Source organism: Anomalospiza imberbis, chromosome 14 (assembly GCF_031753505.1).
Source record: "Anomalospiza imberbis isolate Cuckoo-Finch-1a 21T00152 chromosome 14, ASM3175350v1, whole genome shotgun sequence".
In the NCBI taxonomy this organism is placed as follows: domain Eukaryota; kingdom Metazoa; phylum Chordata; class Aves; order Passeriformes; family Viduidae; genus Anomalospiza; species Anomalospiza imberbis.
The window spans coordinates 18,877,973-18,897,200 of NC_089694.1; the positions used below are offsets into that span (position 1 = coordinate 18,877,973).

Here is a 19,228-nt window from a genome sequence, read left to right on the forward strand (position 1 = left end):
TTAATTACAGGTTTGTGGAGAAGGTGATTTCTTTTCCCCTGGCTCCTTTTCCAGAAGATTTGCCTTTCACGTCCACTGCCGTTCTCCTTGATTTTCTTCTTACTGGAGGGTAAACAGATGCCTCACTCTGATGTTTTCCAGGCTGTTCATTACTCTCTCACTCTGCCATTCATGGGGTCATATTCTTGAACTGTTCTCATTTTTCAGAAAATCCTGGAAGGGAAAGACAAATGTCATCCTGCCTCCTTGGAGGGGATGGGATATCAGAACTGCAAATACAGAATACAGCCCAGGATTGCTCTGTCCCTGTGAAGCTGCAGTGGGCTCTGTCGAGGGAGGGTGCAGGCAATGCCAGCACCAGCCTCAGTTCTGGGGTGTCCCCATTTATTTCTTGCTGCCCAGGGGACCCATTTGAAAAGGCTCAGGTGAATTCACGTGCTTCCAAGCAGCCAAGGAGGTGCTAACTTGTCCCACACCCTCCCTGAGCCCCCAGGAGGCCCAGTGATGCCAGGGAGGTCCTGGGGCAGTCAGAACAGCCCTTGAGCAGTGGAGGCTGTGCCTGCAGTGTTCAGCCTCGGATTCCTGCACACAGAGAGCCTGTCCCTGTACTTCCCCCCAGAGCCCAGGAAGAGGTTTCTCATGCCTGGCCCCAGTCCCCACACAGGCCAGGGTGATGTCCCTCTCAGGGACCAGGGGACAGGATCTGGCCCAGCCAGTCTGAGCCCTCTCCTCAGGCTGGCAGGATGCCCAGCAGGTGCCAGCGGCAGCAGGGCTCTCCTGACGGATGAGCAAGTGGGCACTGGGAGGTGATGGCTGGGCTGGACTGGACAGCAAAAGGACAGCAGTGACAGCCCCCAGGGTGGCACTGCTGCCACAGCTCCTTGTGCCTGAGCCACAGAGACCACGCTGTGGCGTTTCCTGGAGAGCACAGCCAAGGGCAGGACCAGGAGGTGGGTGTGAGAGGTGCAGACATTCCCCACCTGGCACCCACTGCATGTGCCCAGGGCTGCAGACACAGGCAGCTCTCAGAGAGAGGGCTGGGCACAGCAGCCATAAACCCCTCCTGTGCCACCCCAGCTGGGAACAACCCATGGACACCACACAGGCTCCTCTCCCAGGTGGCTCCGGGGACCATGGGCTCATTTGTGGCTTCAGGCATGACTGTTCCTGAGGTGATGTCCCTGTGCAGCCCTCCCGTGCCAGCAGCTGCACAGGGAACCAGCCTCAGCCCCTGGGCATGGCGAGCCGGTGACGCGGGGACACAGAAGGTGCTTTGCCAAGATGCCACGTGCAGCAGGGACCCCAGGACAGACAGCACAGAGCCCATAGCAGAGGGCAGAGTGGGGATGAACCCGGGATCGCAGGAGGCTCCTCATGGCACCGTCCTTCCTCTGCAGCCACACAACCAACACCACCCGAGTGGCACTCAGCATGCTGTCCCCTCCCAGCCGTGGCTTCCCTGGCACAGTGACATCCACCAGCTCTGGGGGATGCAGGTGCCACCGTGGCAGCTCTGCACGCTGACTCCCACAGTCTATATTCCCCCTGGAACCAGCTGCCTGACCTGCTGCTGTTTTATCTGTCAGCAGTGGGAGGGTTTGCATCTGAATAAATCCTCCATCTCCACCACAGAGGCCATGCTGGGGGTGGAGGGGAGTAGCAGGGGCACCAGGGCACAGGGCCTGGTTTCTTTTTCTTTCTTCCCTGCACTTGCCACCTGATGTGTAATGTTCCATTTTCCAAACTTGTCCCTACTGGGGGTCGCTAGTTAAAGACAAAAATAAAACCAGTCCCATCCAATGAGGTGGGGGCAGGCAGCCTACAGGGAATGGCACAGAGCACAACCCCATGGTCTGCTCTTGGTGATCTCCTTCTGCTTTCCTGCTTGGAGACTGCTGGGGCTGAGGACAGGGGAGCTGTGGAAGCCAGAACAGTGAACAGAGCTCATCAAACCCCAGTGCTCCTGCTGCAGGAAGAGATGTGCATCACCATGGCAACCGCGGCCAAGGATGCACAGAGCTGGGCACCCCAAATGGGGAGGAGACTGGGGACCACACCGACCCTGTCCCCACTCCCCCAGTGCCACCCCTAAGCCCAGCCTTGCTGAGGCATTGATTTGGCACAGCAGCTCCTCCCTTCCCATGCCCAGGCAGGGCAGAGCTGCAGTGGCTGAGGGGAAGGCGGAGGTTAGGGCTGAGGGGTCTTGCAGTGTCAAAGTCCAGTAGATTTTCTCCAGAGACATTGGAAATGCTGGAGGCAACCAGGGCAGGGGTCAGGCCAGCACCCTGGGGAAGTGAGGTGTCCTCTGAGGGTTTTGGGATCTGTGCCAGGCTTTGCTGCTGTCCCCAAGAGTCTTGCTTGACACTTATCTAAATTAAATCTCCCTGTTCATCCTGCTGGCTCGCCAAGGTCACAGGATCAGGCAGTGCCATTGCTCCAGCCTTCCCTCTGTCTGCAGTTCCCTCCTCACTTGCTCTGTCTGCAAATGCAACCCACACAGTCCACCCAAAGCAGAGCAGCACTGGGGCCAGGACACACAAGGTCTGCAGCCCACGGACAGGCAAAGGAAAGTCTGGACCATCCAGTCCAGGTCTTCAGGCCGGGGTGGCAGTCACTTGGTTGGATGTGATGGGTGGCATGTACAAAAAATAATTCCTTGAGAACCTGCCACAAAATATCAGGAATATGTTAGATGAGGATAAGCACCTGTTGATGAGGGGATGGTTTTGAAGAACAAGCACTGGACTCTCTTTTCTTTATGGCTTTCAGAACAACAGCTGAAAGACCTCCCAGCCTGCAGGAAAGGTGCTCAGGGGCTCCAGGATGCTCTGAGTGATCTGCTTGGAAGGGCAGAGAGGAGCAGGACCAAGCTGCTCCCCATGGCCTGGAGGGCACAGGGTGGGATGGGGCTGACCCAGCTGGATCCTGCCATGCTGGGGTTGCATCCAAGCCTCAGAGAGGCTCCTCAACCCTGCCCCCTCCAGCCACCCACTGCGGTGTCCCAGACCCAGCTCCCCAGCAGCTCGGACACACAGGGACAGGTAAGTGCCCTCTCAGGCCAGTGATGTCCCCCCACAGCTGTATGGAGGGGCTGGGGGCACATTTCCTTAGCACACGCAGCAGCCCCACAACCACAGTGACGGGCTGAGCCCTCAGGCCTCGCCTCACTGCGCCTCGTTAGGAAAATGAGCCCAGTTGCAACATCCCATCCCCTGAGGAGCCCCCAGCTGAGCCTAAGTGACCCTCTGGGATCAGCAGAGAACCCAGTGCTGGCCTGAAACACAGCTCCGAGTGCTCACTGAGGATGCTCTGTCCCCACATGGCATTTTGGGGACTGATGGATGAGCAGCTGCATCTGGCACAGCACTGAAGAGAGGTGCCAGGTCATCTGGAGCGAGAGGAGAGGTGACCTCTGCGCCTGGCTGCTCGCGGAGCAGGAGGAGCAGCCCCGTGGCTGCTGGCAGGGCCAGCCCAGCCGGATGGTCCAGCTGCCCTTGGCCAGTCCCGCAGCACAGAGCATCCCTTCACAGCCCGCACGCACAGCCCACCCCAGCACCAGCAGCAGGGGTATTTTTAGCCTGGAAAAGTGCCACAAAATCATAGAGCAACATTTGCTGGAGTTGGGACCAATGTCTCAGTTCACCTTGCAATCCTCTCTGGGTCACCCTGCCCTGTTTGCTGAGGCACTGGGTCCTGCTGGCACTGCTGTATAAACACCAAGACCCCACTGGGGTTCCCAGTGCCACCTGTCCCTTCCTCCTTCCCCACGGTGCCACCTTCCTTTAGGAGCAGCTCCAAATATCCCCGCAACCGGTGACCTTCCAGGCCACAGAGAGGGGCATCCTGCCCTGTCCCTCTGGTGGCTACACCTGAACCCAGTGCCTGTTTGCCCTGCTAAGGAACGGGGGCATGTTTGGGCTCTCTGCCCACGCTCTGGTGCCAGTGGGGCGCCGGTCCCTCCACCAAAGCACCACTACAGCCCCTCATCCCTTCACCATTTATTGCAATGAGAAGATTTTTGCTCCTGCTGGGAAAGGAAAGCACCCACAGCCTATAACACAGCTTCTCCAGGGAAAGGCAGGGACCAGCAGGACACTGGAGAACAGTGACATTACATGACAACACAGTGTCCAAACTGGGCTCACGCCTGGCAGCTGTGGGGAGCCGCAGGCTGGCAGCAGTGCACGGCCACCCACGGGAATGTGTTTTCTCCAGCATTAATTTCACACCCCATTAAGTAGCTCAAAATGTTTGCTTTGGGGGAGTCTGCCTCCGTGTCCCCCCAGGGTGGAGGGGATGTTCTCTCCCCGAGTGCAGGCACGTGGGGTTTTCCTGTTGGTTTTGCTGCTTTCCTTAGAAACAGTGATGAGACTGTGCCTGCTCTCCCTTATTTTCACTTGTCAGAGGATTAAAAAAGGGAAAGGAGAACTGACATGGCCCTAAACTGAAGGCAACAGAGAACCTGAATCTTTCACAAGGACTGCTTTGCTCCCCAGGGCTCATTAAGCATTTAAGTGGTTGGTCCAGAGAATACAGAGCAGCCCTTGCACGCTGGCTGGCTGGCAGAGCCCTCTGCACGCAGCAGCTCTATTTCACACCTCGGTTTGTGCAAAAGAAAATCCCAGTCCTGGGAAAAAAGTGACAGGAAGATGTCCAGAGCTGGCTGGGAGCCTTGGGAGAGGGGGAGGAAGTCAGGAGAGAATTAGGAGACAGGGTGGAGGTGCCTGTGGTGTGGTGCTTTCTAATTACAACAAGCACAGCCTCCCAGAGCATCAGACTCTGTGCCTGATGGATTGCAGAGCTGTTATCCTGTCCTGGCCCACGTGCCAGCCCTTCACTGTGTCTGGGGCTGAAAGATGCAGAGCAAGCAATGCCCCCAAACCAGGAGCTGCCTCTAAGCTGCTCCCAAGCCCTCCCCAGAGCAACTGACCCTCCAAGCCTGCTGGAGAGCTGCTGAAGCAGGTTGCTTAAAGCCCACCACAAACCACCTGAAGCTTCTGTCCCTCCTGATGCTTCAGGTCTTCCTGGCTCCAGGGCAAAGGCAAATCTGTGCACATTCCAAAGGAGGGACCAAGGATGAGCGGGAACCAGCAGGATGACTTTGTGCTACATGAAGAGCAAAGTGCGCTCCTTTGACTGCTGTCCTTCCTCTCCCTCACCCCTCAACACAAAAAGCACAAAGCTGGTCTTTATCCTGAAACTGAGCTTAAGCACCTGAACCTTTTCTCTGGACAAAAGCCCAAACCTGTTTTCAAGGGGATGAATCACTCACCTCCACCTGGTAATGGTGTTGTCTGCAAATAAACCTCAGGGTTTCATTTATCAGACAGGATTCAGTCTGTAGATGTGGCAGTGTGGGGCTGAGCAGCAGAGAGAGGTTGGGGTACAGGCAGTGTGGATTGGCACAGCCCTTCTCCAGGCTCTGCAGCCAGGCAGATTTGAGGCAGGTAAGTGTCTGGCCTCAAAGAAGCAGTTTGATGTGAACTCAGATGGAGGGAAAGGAAAAAAAGATATCCCACTTTTCTCCCCATCAGAGCAAACCCAGTCTCTGTTGCCTGCATGTGTCCTATTAGCAGAGCCTGGCACGGTGACAGGGACAGCTTTGGGGCAGGGACAGGGGGATCCCCCTGGGGGCTGCACCAGGCTGCCAGCCACTGGATCAGAGTGTGGTCTTTGTCCCCTGCCCCCTGCCCAGCCTTGCTGCCTCTGGGGAGAGCAGCCACAGGACAACGTGCTGGTGGATGCCTGGAGCCCAACGCTGACAGCTGCCTGCTGGCTGGAATCTTGACTGTTTACAGAAAAACCACCTCATGCTTTGAACTGAGGGACATGGGGGATAAGCCTGTTCTTGTCACTCCCAAAAATCCCCTGGTCAGGATGAGGCATCATCCTGAGATCCCCTGGACATTGCTGGGGCTCTCTGGTTGTGCAGCTCGTGCTCCATCCCCCCGACCCAGCCAGCAACAAATCAGCGCTGCCTTCGCCCCCCTGATGGGATGCTCGCTCCTTCGTTTTCTCAGAGCTTATTTTCAGCACTGCTTCCCTCCTCGCAGTGCTGGCTGCCTGCAGAGCTGCAAGGCAGGCAGGGGGCTGTGGCTGCAGCATCCCCCAGAGTGCTGCCCATCAGGGAGCCCCGTTGGCTTCACTGGCCTCTCCAAGAGCCTTGTTAGCCCGGTCCCAGCGCCCCGCTGACCACAGCATGGGCACTCATGGCTTGGAGCTGGTTACCTTGAGCTCCCATGCTCATGGCACCTGACACGCTGGCCCCACAACCGCTCTGACCATCAGGCCTCTCAGCTGCTGCAGGGACACCATGCCAGTGCCTCAGTTTCCCCAGAGAGCAGAGAGGGTGCACTGGCTCCCCTCCTCCCAGCAGTGTCAGGTCCGCTTAGCTCGGACAGTGTCTGGAAGAGGAGCTGTCACACAGCGTGTGTTTGCTCTGCTCCCCGGGGCTCCTCATTGTGTCCTGCGCCTCCCAGCACCGCGGCACCGTAAACATTAATGGCAACGGTAATCAGAGGAGACTTCTCCCAGCTCCTGGTGCTGGGAGAGCCGATCAGTGGGGATGAGGACCCCTGCACGCCGCCTCGGGCCAAGTGCCCGCTGGCTACCAGCCGCCTGTGCCCTGAGCTGGACCGGCACCCCGGGTCAGCTTCACGCAGCCGGCCTTCGCCCACACTGCCTTCCCACAGCAAATCCATTGGGGACTTCTCCAAATCCTGTGCAGCCCCGCGCTTGCCCTGGGGAGAGCAGGCACGGGGGGCACCGTGCTCTTCTTCCCCGCTGAGATGCTCCTCTGTGGACCCCTGCAGCAATGGCTTTGTAGAGCAGCTCCCAGCCATTACCAGACTGCAATTAATACAAATAAATGAGATGAGCCAGCCACAGCAGAGTGAACAGAAACCCGACTGACATATCTGCCAGGAATCATTTATTCTGCACTTTTATCTTTTTAAAATACTATTTACTTCCTTGCAAATTAATCACAGATTGCCTTGGACCAGAGGCGACTCTGCGGCTTGGCCGGGTGGCCTCAGGGGACAGGGCAAAGGCAGCCGAGCAGCCCGAGTCCCAGCCCAGCCTCTGGTTAACAGGCAGCTCCCCTCACTCTGCCTTGGTTTCCCTCTCCCTGTGAGCCGCTGCAGCTCCCGCATCACGCAGACATGACTGTCGGTCTTGTGTTCTCCAAGGAGCTCACCCAGGACAGTCTTGTCCATCCGCTGAGCCTCTGGGAAAGGCAAGCACAAGGGTCGCAGCAGGAGGGACCGAGCTGCGGCCCCAGGGCCAGGTAGAAGGATTTAGGAGCCTGCTTTTCCCCAGCCGCTCCCCCCCGCATCCGACGGGCAGTTCCTCGGGGACATCCCTCAGCCCCTGCACAGCCCCCGATCCCCGCACATCCCTCAGCCCCGCACGTCCTCTGATCCGGTACGGTTCTCGTCCTCCGAGCGTTCCTTGCACATCCCTCAGCGCTGCCACATTCCTCAACCGCGGCGCCTCCCGAGACCCCGCCAGCCCCGACCCCGGCGCGCCCCGCGACCCTCCCAAACCCCGCAGGGGTCGCTCCCTCCCCGCGCCCAGGACCCCCACGGGGGACGCGGGCCCCGGGACGGCCCGGGCTGGGCGGCAGAGGGCCCCGAGGGCACGGGGAGGAGGCGGGCACGGGGACGGGAGCCCCCGACCGCCGTGCCCGCCTCCTCCCCGCCGCGGCGGGCGAAGCTCCGCCCGGCTCCCGGGGCCCGCAGGCGGCCGGCGCCCACCCCGCGGCGGGCGCCCGGACTATGAGGAGCGGGACCGGGCGGGGGGCGGCGGCAGCGGCGGCGGCAGCGGCCCCGGTGCGGCGGGAGCGGGAGCGGGGACGCCGCCGCCGCCGGCCGGGTCATGCCCGTGCGCCCGGGGCGGCGGGGCTGCGGGCTGCGGCGGGATGGGCGCGCTCCGGGCCGGTGCCCTCGCCTTCCTCCTCCTCCTCCTCCTCGGCTGCCTCCTGCCCCGGCGCGGCCCGCTCAGGTGAGCGCACGGCGCGGGTGCTCGGTGCTGCGCGGGGCTGCGGGACCGCTGCTCTCCGAGCCGCTCCCCCGGCACCCGGACCCCATCCCCCGGGAGCCGCGATTCCCCTCCGGCGCCCGGGTATCACCCCCTCTCGGAGACAGATCTCTCCTGCGGGACCTGGGCATCCCCTTTCAGACCCGGACGAGCCCCGGCACCCTTATCCCGACCCCCAATCCGGACCTGTCCCCGCGGCCTGACGCCCCAGACAGAACGCTCCCAGCTCCTATCTGGACCTCCCGCAAATCTGGCCTCGCTCCCCATTCCCTAGGACCCTGACCCAGCACCCCGGGGGAACCAGCAACCTTCCCCCTCCAGTCCCCCACCGCACACAGCCAGACCCTGTCTGTCCCCAACAGCCCCTGAGGGTTCCCCTAGCCCCGGGCCAGCGAGAGAGTCTTGCCACCGTGGGAGAAAGGGCGAGCTGAGCCAGGTGATAGCTCAGACAGCTCCTTCTCTGGTGCTGCAAAGCCCCTGAGATGTCCAGATCGTCTCCTGGCTCATGGTGTTTGGGGAGAGGAGAGCTCAGGACAGACCCTGACCCAGACCCTGGGTCAGTCGGGACAGTGGATGGGTGCCCCAGGTCCCATGGGTGCAGGAACAACTCTTGGCCCACTTGGGTAGAAAATGTAAAGCTCTCAGGTCCCTTTTCCCATCTCTGTCCACCTTGGGTGTTATCTGGGACAAGGTGGGATGTGGGGGAGAGTGGGTCAGGAAGGGAGGGGTTGGGGGCTGCAGGACTCCTGGGCTGAGCCTGATCCAAGTCCCCCCCCACCACTCACAGTGCGGCTGGAGCGGCATGGGGGCGTTTGCAACATTTATGGCAGGGACGGGTAAAACAGAATTGCTTCACGTGCAGAAACGGCTTGTCTCAGGGCAGCGTTTTTAGGCAGACATCAGCGTTTTCCAGCCCTCCCGTCCACTGGCTCCACAGAGGTGCTGAGTTCCAGGGCCCTGCGGTGCCCAGCCCAGGGTCGGGCAGAGGCCCCAGGGCAGGCAGTGCCTCAAGTGGGGAGCTGCAGGCAGGCAAGGGCTGCGTTCCAGCACGGCCCTGCCAGGGACGCCGTGGGAAGTGGCTGCACCCTGGGCATTTTGGCATCCCCCATGCAGGTCTGAGCACCCCCAGGGCTGCAGATCTGCTGTGGCTCAGCCAGTTAGTTATCTGAGCCTCTTCAAGGAGCTACCTGCCAAGGGAGCTCGGGAGCCTCCCTCCCACGTGCTCCAGGGTAGAACCCTCACCATCCTCTCCTGCTGAGGAGGACATGGTTCACGGCTGTGTGGTAGGCAGAATCCTCACTTAACTCCTTCTTAGCCTGGCCTCTTGCAGCCCTCCTTAAGGCACCACACCTTGCTCGTGCAGCTCCTGGCGGGGAATTTCTCCCAGCCTTTTGTTCTTGATCAGGATGAATCTCGGGTAGTCTCTGCTGCCCTTCAATTAAAGGAAAACCTGTCCCACTGGAACATTTTGGTTGTGGCCATTTCTGGCTGGTGAGGCTGCACATAAACCCCTCTAGGATGAATTTCACCCCCTTGAAGAGATGTAGGAAGAAGGACCACGGGGTTCCCAGCATCATTCTCTTCTTGTAGTGATGGGGTTGTAGCTCCAAGCAGGAGTGAGATTCACCTGGGCACAGACCTGGTAGAGTTATAAGGCATCATGCAGCAGCACCAGCAGCATGCTCAATGCTCCTTTTGTGTCCAGAGATCTCTGGCTAATTCCTCTCCATCACAGCCACATGCCTGGCAATGTGGTGAGTGAACATCTCTCGCATTGTTCCTTGAAATTATCATTATAGACTGACGGGAGGAGAGAAGCTGGCAGGCTAAGATGCATTCACAAAAATATCCCCTCCAGAGTCAGTTTAAATAAATCCCCATCGTCATTCAGAGCGCTGTGTGGGAGAGCTCATCACCATGGCTGGTGTGGAGGTGGGCTTTGCTGCTCCTCTCCTGCCACATCTCCTTGGCCCCTGGCAGGGTGTCAGAACCCACCTGTGCTCTGGACACCTCGTCAGTCAGGCAGGGCCGTTGTTTCCCCCAGCCCCCCCAAGCCCTGGGTCCGTGACAGGCAGTGGGTGATTGTCTGCTCACAGCTCAAGCTGGAGCTGTAGGTGAAACCCGAGAAGGAGCTTCCCTGCTTTCCCCTCCAGCACTGGTTGTGTCCTGTCCCCACCACAGCCCTGAAACCAGGAGGCACTGGCCCCCGACCCCAAGGGATGTGGTGGAGCAAGGACAGGCAAAATGTGGGCATGTGAGACTTGGGCTGTTGCAGGTGAGGGGAAAAGCCACCAGGATCCCAGCAGAAGGAAGGGATCCCCCCAGCGTGGTGACCGGGCACAGGAGTGGATGCAGCACAGGCACAGCCGCCTGCCCTGGCAGCTGAGTGTCCCCACGGGATGTCAAAATGTGTCTGCAGCTGGTGCCAGCAGGCAGCAGCTGACCTGCCTTCTCTGACCCCCAGGCTGGTCTCAGGGCGGGAGGAGATTAAAGCTGGTTCCCGAAGCTCACCTCAGCCCATGTCACCCTCTGATTTCCTGGACAAGCTTATGGGACGAACCTCAGGGTATGACGCCCGCATTCGACCCAACTTCAAAGGTAAGAGGGAAGATTTGAGGGTTCAAACCTGGCAGATCCATGCTTATGGCTGCCCAAACCCAGGGGCTTTGGGGCAGGACCCTGACCTACATCCCTGTCCCAACACCCTCCCCAGAGTCCCGGCTGCTCCTGCCAGCACCGTGTGCTCGCTTTGCCTGGCAGCGCGGGCGGCTGCGGTGTCTGCAGGGTGTGCTGGGCTTCACCCCCACACCCGGGGGTGGCCCCAGCGGGAGGGGACGCCTGTGTGCGTTCAGGCACGCAGTGCGGGTCAGAGCCGGTGCCCCCGCGCGTGCCCGCACGTGTCTCAGCAGCCGGCAGCAAGAGGAGGCTTCACGCTGTTTTCCAGGTCCACCCGTCAACGTGACGTGCAACATCTTCATCAACAGCTTTGGCTCCGTCACCGAGACCACCATGGTGAGGGTTTTGCCAGCCTCTCCCAGTGCCTCGGGGCTGGCAGCGGCTGTGCCGGGGAGCGTGTTGGTCCCAGTGCCCAAGGCTGTGCTTACTGTGACCCCTTCTCTGGAGCCATCCCTGGCACCACGGTGGGGACTTGCAAAGCCATAGCACGTGGCTGTGCCTTTCCTGGGGTCAGCTAACACAGGCTTGGCTATGTGGGTCACATTCCCTGTGCCTGAGCTGGGAGAAAGAGCCTCCCAAAGGGTCACAGTGGGGCAGCCGGATGTAAGCCCCTGCCATCCTGAACCTCCTTGGGTGCATGAGGAATGCTCAGAGGAAGTCCCAGGGCAAAAATGTCCTATTTGTGCTTCTGCAAAAGCCTTAATACTATCGACATGCCCACAGAGCCGTGTGCAGAATGCTGCAGGCAGCAGTTACTGGTCTTCCACCTCCTCCTCCTTCTCTCAGCTGCTGTGGCCTTGGCTTTTTAATTTCCCGTGGCTGCCAACAGCATGGGAAGGCTCCTGAGCTGCCCCTGCTCCATTCTTTATTAGTGGCAGGCACACAGCAACAGCAGGGCAACTGAGCCTCAACAGAGGCAGCCCTTTCCACTTCCTCCTCCATCCCTTCCTCCTCCTCCTCCTCCTCTCACGGGGTGCTCGCAGCTGACGTGGTGCCCTCTGTCCCAGGACTACCGGGTGAACGTGTTCCTGCGGCAGCAGTGGAACGACCCCCGCCTGGCCTACCGGGAGTACCCCGACGACTCCCTCGACCTCGACCCCTCCATGCTCGACTCCATCTGGAAGCCAGACTTGTTCTTTGCCAATGAGAAGGGGGCCAATTTCCACGAGGTCACCACTGACAACAAGCTCCTGCGCATCTTCAAGAATGGCAACGTGCTCTACAGCATTAGGTAGAACCTTCCCCTCTGGTGCAGTGCCTGAGTGGGGAGGCAAAGCTTTCCTCTTGCCTTCTGTGTGGCAGCTTTTCCCCACTGACTGCCCCAGCTCCAACAACTCCTTCCTTTCCTCTGCCTCCTCCAGGCTGACACTGATCCTGTCCTGCCCCATGGACCTGAAGAACTTTCCCATGGACATCCAGACATGCACCATGCAGCTGGAGAGTTGTGAGTACCTTGAGGGGTTCAAGCTGTGCTTCATTTCCCTCTTCCCATCCCATCCCCTCCCATTCCATGCCATCCCAAAAGCTGGCAGCTCACTTTTTCTGAGGGACATAAGCAGGAAAAAGCAGTTGTTCAGGGTGGGGTTGAACAGGGTACATGTCCCCATCCCATGGCTCCCTACATCCCCTCCAGTTGGATACACTATGAACGACCTCATCTTCGAGTGGCTGGAGGAGCAGGAGGCCGTGCAGGTGGCAGAGGGCTTGACACTCCCACAGTTCATCCTCAGGGATGAGAAGGACCTGGGCTATTGCACCAAGTACTACAACACAGGTGAGCACCCCAGGGACCTGCTGCCACCCCCTCGCCATGGCCCAGGGGTCCCTCTCGCCCACTGGGGCCGTCTTTCCCTACAGGCAAGTTCACCTGCATCGAGGTGAAGTTCCACCTGGAGAGGCAGATGGGTTACTACCTGATCCAGATGTACATCCCCAGCCTACTCATTGTCATCCTCTCCTGGGTCTCCTTCTGGATCAACATGGATGCGGCGCCAGCCCGGGTGGGCTTGGGCATCACCACGGTGCTCACCATGACCACGCAGAGCGCCGGCTCCCGCGCCTCCCTGCCCAAGGTCAGTGCTGGCTGCGTGCTGGGCTCCCCCGCTGCAGCCACCCGCAGCGCCCAGGGGCAGGGGCAGCCTTTCCCTGGGAATGGCTTGGCTTTGGAGCCTCATCAGCTGGGGCACCACGTGTGCTGGGGGGAAACACTGGCTGCTCTGGCCCGTGTGCCCAGGCTGAGAGGGCTCCCATGCTTCTTGGCAGCGGGATGAAGCTCTCGGTGGGGGGGACGAGCAAGGTGGGGGACAGTGGGTCCCTGAGCCCCCTGCCACCCCGGCAGGTGTCCTACGTGAAGGCCATTGACATCTGGATGGCCGTGTGCCTGCTCTTTGTCTTCGCCGCCTTGCTGGAGTACGCAGCCGTCAACTTTGTCTCCCGCCAGCACAAGGAGTTCATGCGCCTGCGCCGCCGCCAGCGACGGCAGAGGATGGTGAGTCCCCCCGTCTTTCATGACATCTGCTCGTCCTCAGCCCCTGAGGGGACACCCCAGGGCTGCAGGGACAGTTTCTCAGCAGCCCCCAGGGCCGAGCTGTCTTCCATTGCCCCAGATGGCTCCTCCGGCACCCCGGGGACCCACGGGCACTGCAGCACAGTGTTCAGCACCTATGGGTGCTTCAGACTCTGCTTAGGGTGCTGTCCTTCTCCTGCTGGGACATCCTCAGGCTCTGCTTCCTCTAAAAATGCAGAAAAATGAACAGTGAGGATGGGGGAAACCAGCCTTTCCCCTTACCTGCAGTCCCAAAGCTGGGCTCCTTAGCAGTGACAGGGACTCACTGCTGTGTCAGGGAGGGATCTGGTGGCACCCAGGGACAGGTCTGGGCTGCAGATGGGAGCGCAGCAGGATCTGGAGAGGCAGGATCCCTCACTCATGGAAACAGTCCTCCCCTCTGTCAGCCTATCAACACAGGCACCAGGCCTGCAAGAACCTTGGGGTAAGCATGTGGCTGCCCCACTCTCATTTTCTTACCATAAACAATCTGTGAGGCACCAGATCTCCGCAGAAGACATGAGTACACACACACACACACACACACCCCACACAGGCTCACAGCGTCCCATGCAACCAAATCCCTGTGGCACGTGCTGAAGACAGATCCCAGTGCCAGGGCACACTGGGGGGGCTTGTTCTCCCCACACACAGAGCCCCCGTCTCCCCACCATCCCCATCCTGGCACCCAGAGCCGCTGCCCCGGGGCCGGGGTAGAGCCCTCGGTCACCCGCTGTCCTGTTTCTGTTTGGTGCACACTGCTGGATGCCAAAAGGGGCCGGGGTAGAGCCCTCGGTCACCCGCTGTCCTGTTTCTGTTTGGTGCACACTGCTGGATGCCAAAAGGGGCCGGGGTAGAGCCCTCGGTCACCCGCTGTCCTGTTTCTGTTTGGTGCACACTGCTGGATGCCAAAAGGGGCCGGGGTAGAGCCCTCGGTCACCCGCTGTCCTGTTTCTGTTTGGTGCACACTGCTGGATGCCAAAAGGGCCTGAGCAGCGGCACGGCCAGCCTGGAGTCCCTGCGGCAGCTGAGCAGCCGGCACAGCAGCGAGCACACCTACGCGACGCTCTCGCAGCTCTCCAGCTCCCGGGTAAAGCACGACCCTCCGGCAGCCCCCCGTGCTTCCCCAGCCGGCCTCACCCTCCCCTCCCCAAAAGGAGCCCCCAGGAGCCAGCCCCGGGGGCCAGCAAGGGCCTGTGGAAGAAGCAGGCCAGCGATTCGCACAGAGTATGTGCCCGTAGGATGCGGCTGCCAATGCCTGGGCTCAAAAGTGTTGAGAGAGGGATGGGAATGGAGCAGATTTCCCTGTGGACACCCCCACTCCATGCCTCGGGTTCCCCTTCCGTAAAGCAGCGCCGGCACAGTCCCCTTTGCTGAGGGTGAGTGATGCTGAGGCTGACTGATGGCTGCTCCTGGGCTGCTGCCCAGCTCCCCAGCCATGCCCACACCTCTGGCAGGGTGAGGGCTCTGCCTCCCTGCAGGCAGGTTCCAGGCACTCCCAGCTGCCTGCAGTCACTCCAGCACAGGCAGCTGCTCAGGGAACACGAGCACTTTGCAGCTTGAGGCACAGGGAGAAGTGTGGGGCAGGGCAAGCTCCCAGGATGTTGGGGAGATGCAGGGGCTCAACCACAGCTCCAGGGAGGAGATCAGGCCTGGTCACCCTCACCTACTCTACATCATCATCAGCCCTTGGATGCCAGGAGAGGAATCTTTGCACCCTGCCTTTCACAGATGACTCCTGGAGATCAAGACCCACCCAGCCAGGGCAGGGAGGGGGAGGCTCTGTCCAACCCAAGGACCATCTGCTGGCTTAGAACAGACCAAAGTGCAGCTGCCCTGTGGTGGAGGCTGCAGAGCCACCCCAGGGTGCTGCTGGCACAGCACTGGATGCAGCCAGGAGCACCTCGGGGTGCTGCTCAGTCAGAGATGGGAGCAGCTCCTGTGCCTGAGAAAGCAAAGCCCGGGTTTCACAGCCTGAGGGCAAATCCCTCCCACAGATCATCGAAATCCAGGCTCAGGAACAGGCTGGGTCTGCTGGCTCCCTGGGTGGGGGAGTAGCTGCTGGTCCCCAGAGCACACGGAGCACCCAGATTCCCCGTCCAGAGTGGCTGCAGGCACTCAGCCTGAGGCAGAGAAATAAAACTGTACTGCAAATGAGAACTAACCTCAGCAATCTGAGCCACTGCTGCTCCTCCCACTGTAAAATCTTGCTTAGCCTGTGGATTGCTGAGTTAAATAAAGATGTCAGGGTACAAACTCTGCATGAGAGCCCCCGTGCCAGCCGAGTGCCTGCAGGGGCTGACCTCAGCAAGCAGCCTCAGTGTCCTGGAGGGCAGTGCCGGCCAGAGATGGTGTTTGGGATCCTAAACAGCATCCGGACACAAAGTGAGACACTGACCTGCAGCAGGCTTTGGAAGAAAAGACCCACCACAACCAGATACAGCACCAGAAAAGGCAGAGGGGAGCTGAGCTGAGCCACAGAGACCAAATGAGTCATGGGGCTCAGCAAAAAGCCAGATGTGCAGCCTGTGCTTGCACATGCCCTTCCCTCATCAAATCTTTGCACACATAACTCTCTCCAAAGCTAAAACAAGGCAAGTGGCTAACAGTGCACAGCTGTTGATGGGGACCAGCGCAGGCACTGCTGGCCAGCCCCTGAGGCACCCAATCGGTGTCCTGAACAATGGCAGTGGGCTGCGGCCAGACTCTCATGGCAGTTTTGCAGCCTTGATCGTGAACATGCAACTCCATGGGCACATTGCCCTCTCTGCAGCCTCTGCCAGCAAGGGGGGAGAGAGGGTGAGCAAGGGCAGAGAGACCAGCAAGGAGTCCAGCTCTCTCAGGCTCCCTCCTCTGCTGCACCAGGCAATCTCTGCCAAGCAGCCATGGGGAGAAATGAGGGCCTGGGTTCTTGGAGGGACTGGGGTGCCCTGCAAGCCGTGGTAGTAGCCAGGTTCCTGCATCCCTGTTCTGCTCTGCCCCAGCAAGCTGCCTGTCCCCTCCTATTCACCATCACAGTCACACTTCCACCCCACAATAAACACAGCACGCTCACAGCAGTGCCCGCACACCTCAGCCCCCGGCACCAAATACACCCTGAACCTCTATGTGCTCCCTTCCAGCAGTTCACCCCCCATCCCTCTGGTTGCCAGAGTCAGGCTTCCCAAGCCTCGGAGCTGGAGCTGGGAGGAAGCTGGGGGGATGTGTGTCAGGCTGCCGGGGTCGGGTTGCCTCTGGATGCACCCTGAAACACATGCTGGATGAGAAGGCAGGGGCTCGGTGCTCACCCTGTACCCTGTGCACAGCACTGCCAGCCCCGTGCTCCTGCCTGCGTGGCTGGGGCTCTCTGACAGCGTGCCCAGCCTGGCACGGGCACTCGTCACCCAGCACCACAGGGTGTGTAGGACGTGCAGCCTCAGCCTGCAGCACCAGCACCCGCGGGTGCCCTGGCTGACGGCCTTTCCCTTCGCCAGGAGGAAGAGCTCAGCCGTGAGAGCCGCTTCTACCTGCGAGGCTACGGGCTGGGCCACTGCCTGCAGCCAAAGGAGGGGGCTGGGGAGGGCCCCGGCGTGTACAGCCCCCCGGCAGCCAGCGCCCTGCTGCGGGAAGGGGAGAGCCTCCGCAGGCGCTACATCGACCGCGCCAAGCGCATCGACACCATCTCCCGAGCCGTCTTCCCCTTCACCTTCCTGGTCTTCAATATCTTCTACTGGGTCGTGTACAAAGTGCTGCGCTCAGAGGACATCCACCTGGTGCCCTGAGGCTGGAAAAGTATGACTGTCTCTTGGTGTGACCCCCACAGTGTGCCCAGGTGCCACAAGCTCAGCCAGAACTACATTTCCCTCTGTCCCGGAGCGGTGGCACGGCTGGGCTGGGCCTCAGAGCCTGGACATGTGGCAGCCCCCGTGCCCCACTGGATTCTGTGGCTAAAAGCGGGGGCATCAACAATCACCGGTCCCCATGGTCAACTGGAGAGAGGGACCCCTCCTGCTTCCTGCATGGTGTCACCCCCAAGTACCCCGGGATGCTGTGCTGTCAGGGCACAGGGAAACAACTACTCCCCAGGAATGCTGTGCTGCTGGGGGAAGCCCTGGGTATCCAGGGGCACAGGAGAGCCCCGGGTACTTTGGCACAGCCAGTGGCCAGAAAACATCACCTTCCAGAAAAATACCCTCCCCCTCTCCACACCCACCATGTTAGGCTGCTGTTTCTCCAGCCTGCATCACTGAGCTGTGAGCCCCAAGCAGCCAGGGTTTGCATTAGGTGCAGGGACTGCATTAGGCTGCAGTCCTCTCCTCTGGCCTGGAGCTTGGTTGCAGGAAAGAGCAGGCAGCACCCTTGCCTGCACCTGGACTGTACGGGGTGCTGGCTATGGCCCCATAGCCCCCTGCCCAGCAACAGACAGGGCCCCTGCAGCCCCAGCCAGCTCCAACACACAGCAAAGCAGCAGGCTGGGGATGCTGCCCTCCCTGCAGAGCTCAGAACTGCCCGTGATGCCCAGGGCTGCAGGCAGGATTGTGGCAGGGACAGTGGGCAGGAGGCTCTGTTTGCTCCAAAGAAAGGCCAGTCCTGAAGCAGGCAGCAGGCAAGCTCAGTCCTACTGAAGGGGCCCAGACAGCCACTGCAGTTGCAGATGGGAGTCACTTGGCACTGGGGTGAAGGCAGTGCATTATCAGCAGGGTAGGGTTCACAGCCTGTCTTCCAAGGGCAGTCTTTTGGGATGAAAGCAGTGGGGAAAGCTTGGCCAATCCTTTTGGAGAAGCAGAGTGAGTGGTAGCATCCCCAGACATCTGCATTCCCACAGCACCACGGTGCAGAAGAGAGATGGAGGTGAAAATTGCCCCATTCCTCAGCCCAGCATCCAGGTGCAGCATCCCCTGGGCAGGTTCATCCCTAATTATTCTCCACTGGAGAGGAGAGCAACTGGAACCCCAACAGGACAAGCTCAGCAAGGCTTCCAGCCCTCCAGACCTGGATACCCTCCATGCTTTGCAGGAAATAAAAGCAGCAGGTGATGCTTAAGTCCTTCTGAGAGGAGTGTGGTGATGCTCTCCTTTCCCTCTGCCCACAGTCAGCCTGGAGGAGGTTGCAGCCCAGCAGGCCCCACGGCCATGGGTGCAGGAGAGGGCCCAGAGTCTTCCAGGTGGGGCAGGATGGAAATAGGATTCACCCCTTTCCTTGAAGGCTGTGGTGCCCCCATGGCACAGCAAGTGCTCCAGTGACCCACCGGCCACGGCAGAGGGACATGGGCAGGAGCCAGCACTGCCTTCTGAAACCAGACCCAGGCAGACACCCCTGCCGTGATCCCTGGCCGGGCTCCTCAGGCACCACTCATCACCCCCTTCCTCGCGGGACTGACTGGCATCATCCTCTGAGCCACCTGAGCCCCACAGAGTGCTCAGCCACGTGCACCCATTTCACAGATGGGACAAGCAGAGAACTGGCCCCAGGCCACCCCATGAGGGGACTAAGGGACCCACAAGGACAGGCTGAGCCAGCTCCATCCCTTTGCCAGCACTGTGCATGCCTCCCCTGCCGTGGGGTTCCCCATGGGGCCCCACTGTGTGTCCAGGCCAGACTTGCTTTTGGGGAGGCTCCATTTGGAGGCACCCTCAGCTCCCCCAGCACCCGAGGCAGTGCCAGCCAGGGAGGTACCAGTGTCTGAGCAGCACCCACAGGCACTGGGTGGCCACACCAACCTCCAGCAGTGGTGGGTTTTTAAACAGCATCGATCTGCCTACGCAAATAAAGCTTTCTGGGATTTTCGGCGCTGTGTGCTGGAGATTTGTCTCTGCCAAGAACACTGCAGCCAGCTCCCACTCACAGCGTAGGGAGGGGACAAGGGCACAGCTGCCCTGTGGGGACAGGAGCCCTGACCCACCACTATACCTATCATTACCTCTCCACGGGTGGTTTTTCTGACATAATTGATGACTGTCACATTTAACTCCCACATGGGAGATGCCA

At 60.2% G+C, this 19,228-nt stretch overlaps 1 protein-coding gene across 2 annotated transcripts; it reads left to right on the forward strand.

Annotated features, from left to right (window-relative positions):
- Window positions 1–7,764: 7,764 nt before the first annotated feature.
- Window positions 7,765–19,027, forward strand: LOC137482711 (glycine receptor subunit alpha-4). 2 transcript variants are annotated; one of them, XM_068205239.1, is made up of 10 exons: window positions 7,765–8,004; window positions 10,505–10,638; window positions 10,985–11,052; window positions 11,724–11,947; window positions 12,078–12,160; window positions 12,350–12,490; window positions 12,574–12,788; window positions 13,055–13,204; window positions 14,247–14,351; window positions 16,735–19,027. In XM_068205239.1, exons 1-10 carry the CDS (start codon window positions 7,922–7,924, stop codon window positions 17,020–17,022), a joined length of 1,491 nt encoding a protein of 496 aa, XP_068061340.1. In that variant the 5' UTR covers window positions 7,765–7,921; the 3' UTR covers window positions 17,023–19,027. The 2 variants fall into 2 exon arrangements, with proteins under 2 accessions (XP_068061340.1, XP_068061341.1); XM_068205240.1 differs by lacking the exon at window positions 14,247–14,351 and having other exon boundaries at window positions 7,767–8,004.
- Window positions 19,028–19,228: the final 201 nt, after the last annotated feature.

Excerpts from the sequence above, each read along its gene's own strand:
- LOC137482711 (XM_068205239.1), top strand. The coding sequence starts at position 7,922 with ATGGGCGCGCTCCGGGCCGGTGCCCTCGCCTTCCTCCTCCTCCTCCTC. Across the intron at positions 11,948-12,077 it reads AACGTGCTCTACAGCATTAG|GCTGACACTGATCCTGTCCT; the intron begins GTAGAACCTTCC and ends TGCCTCCTCCAG. Across the intron at positions 12,491-12,573 it reads CACCAAGTACTACAACACAG|GCAAGTTCACCTGCATCGAG; the intron begins GTGAGCACCCCA and ends CTTTCCCTACAG.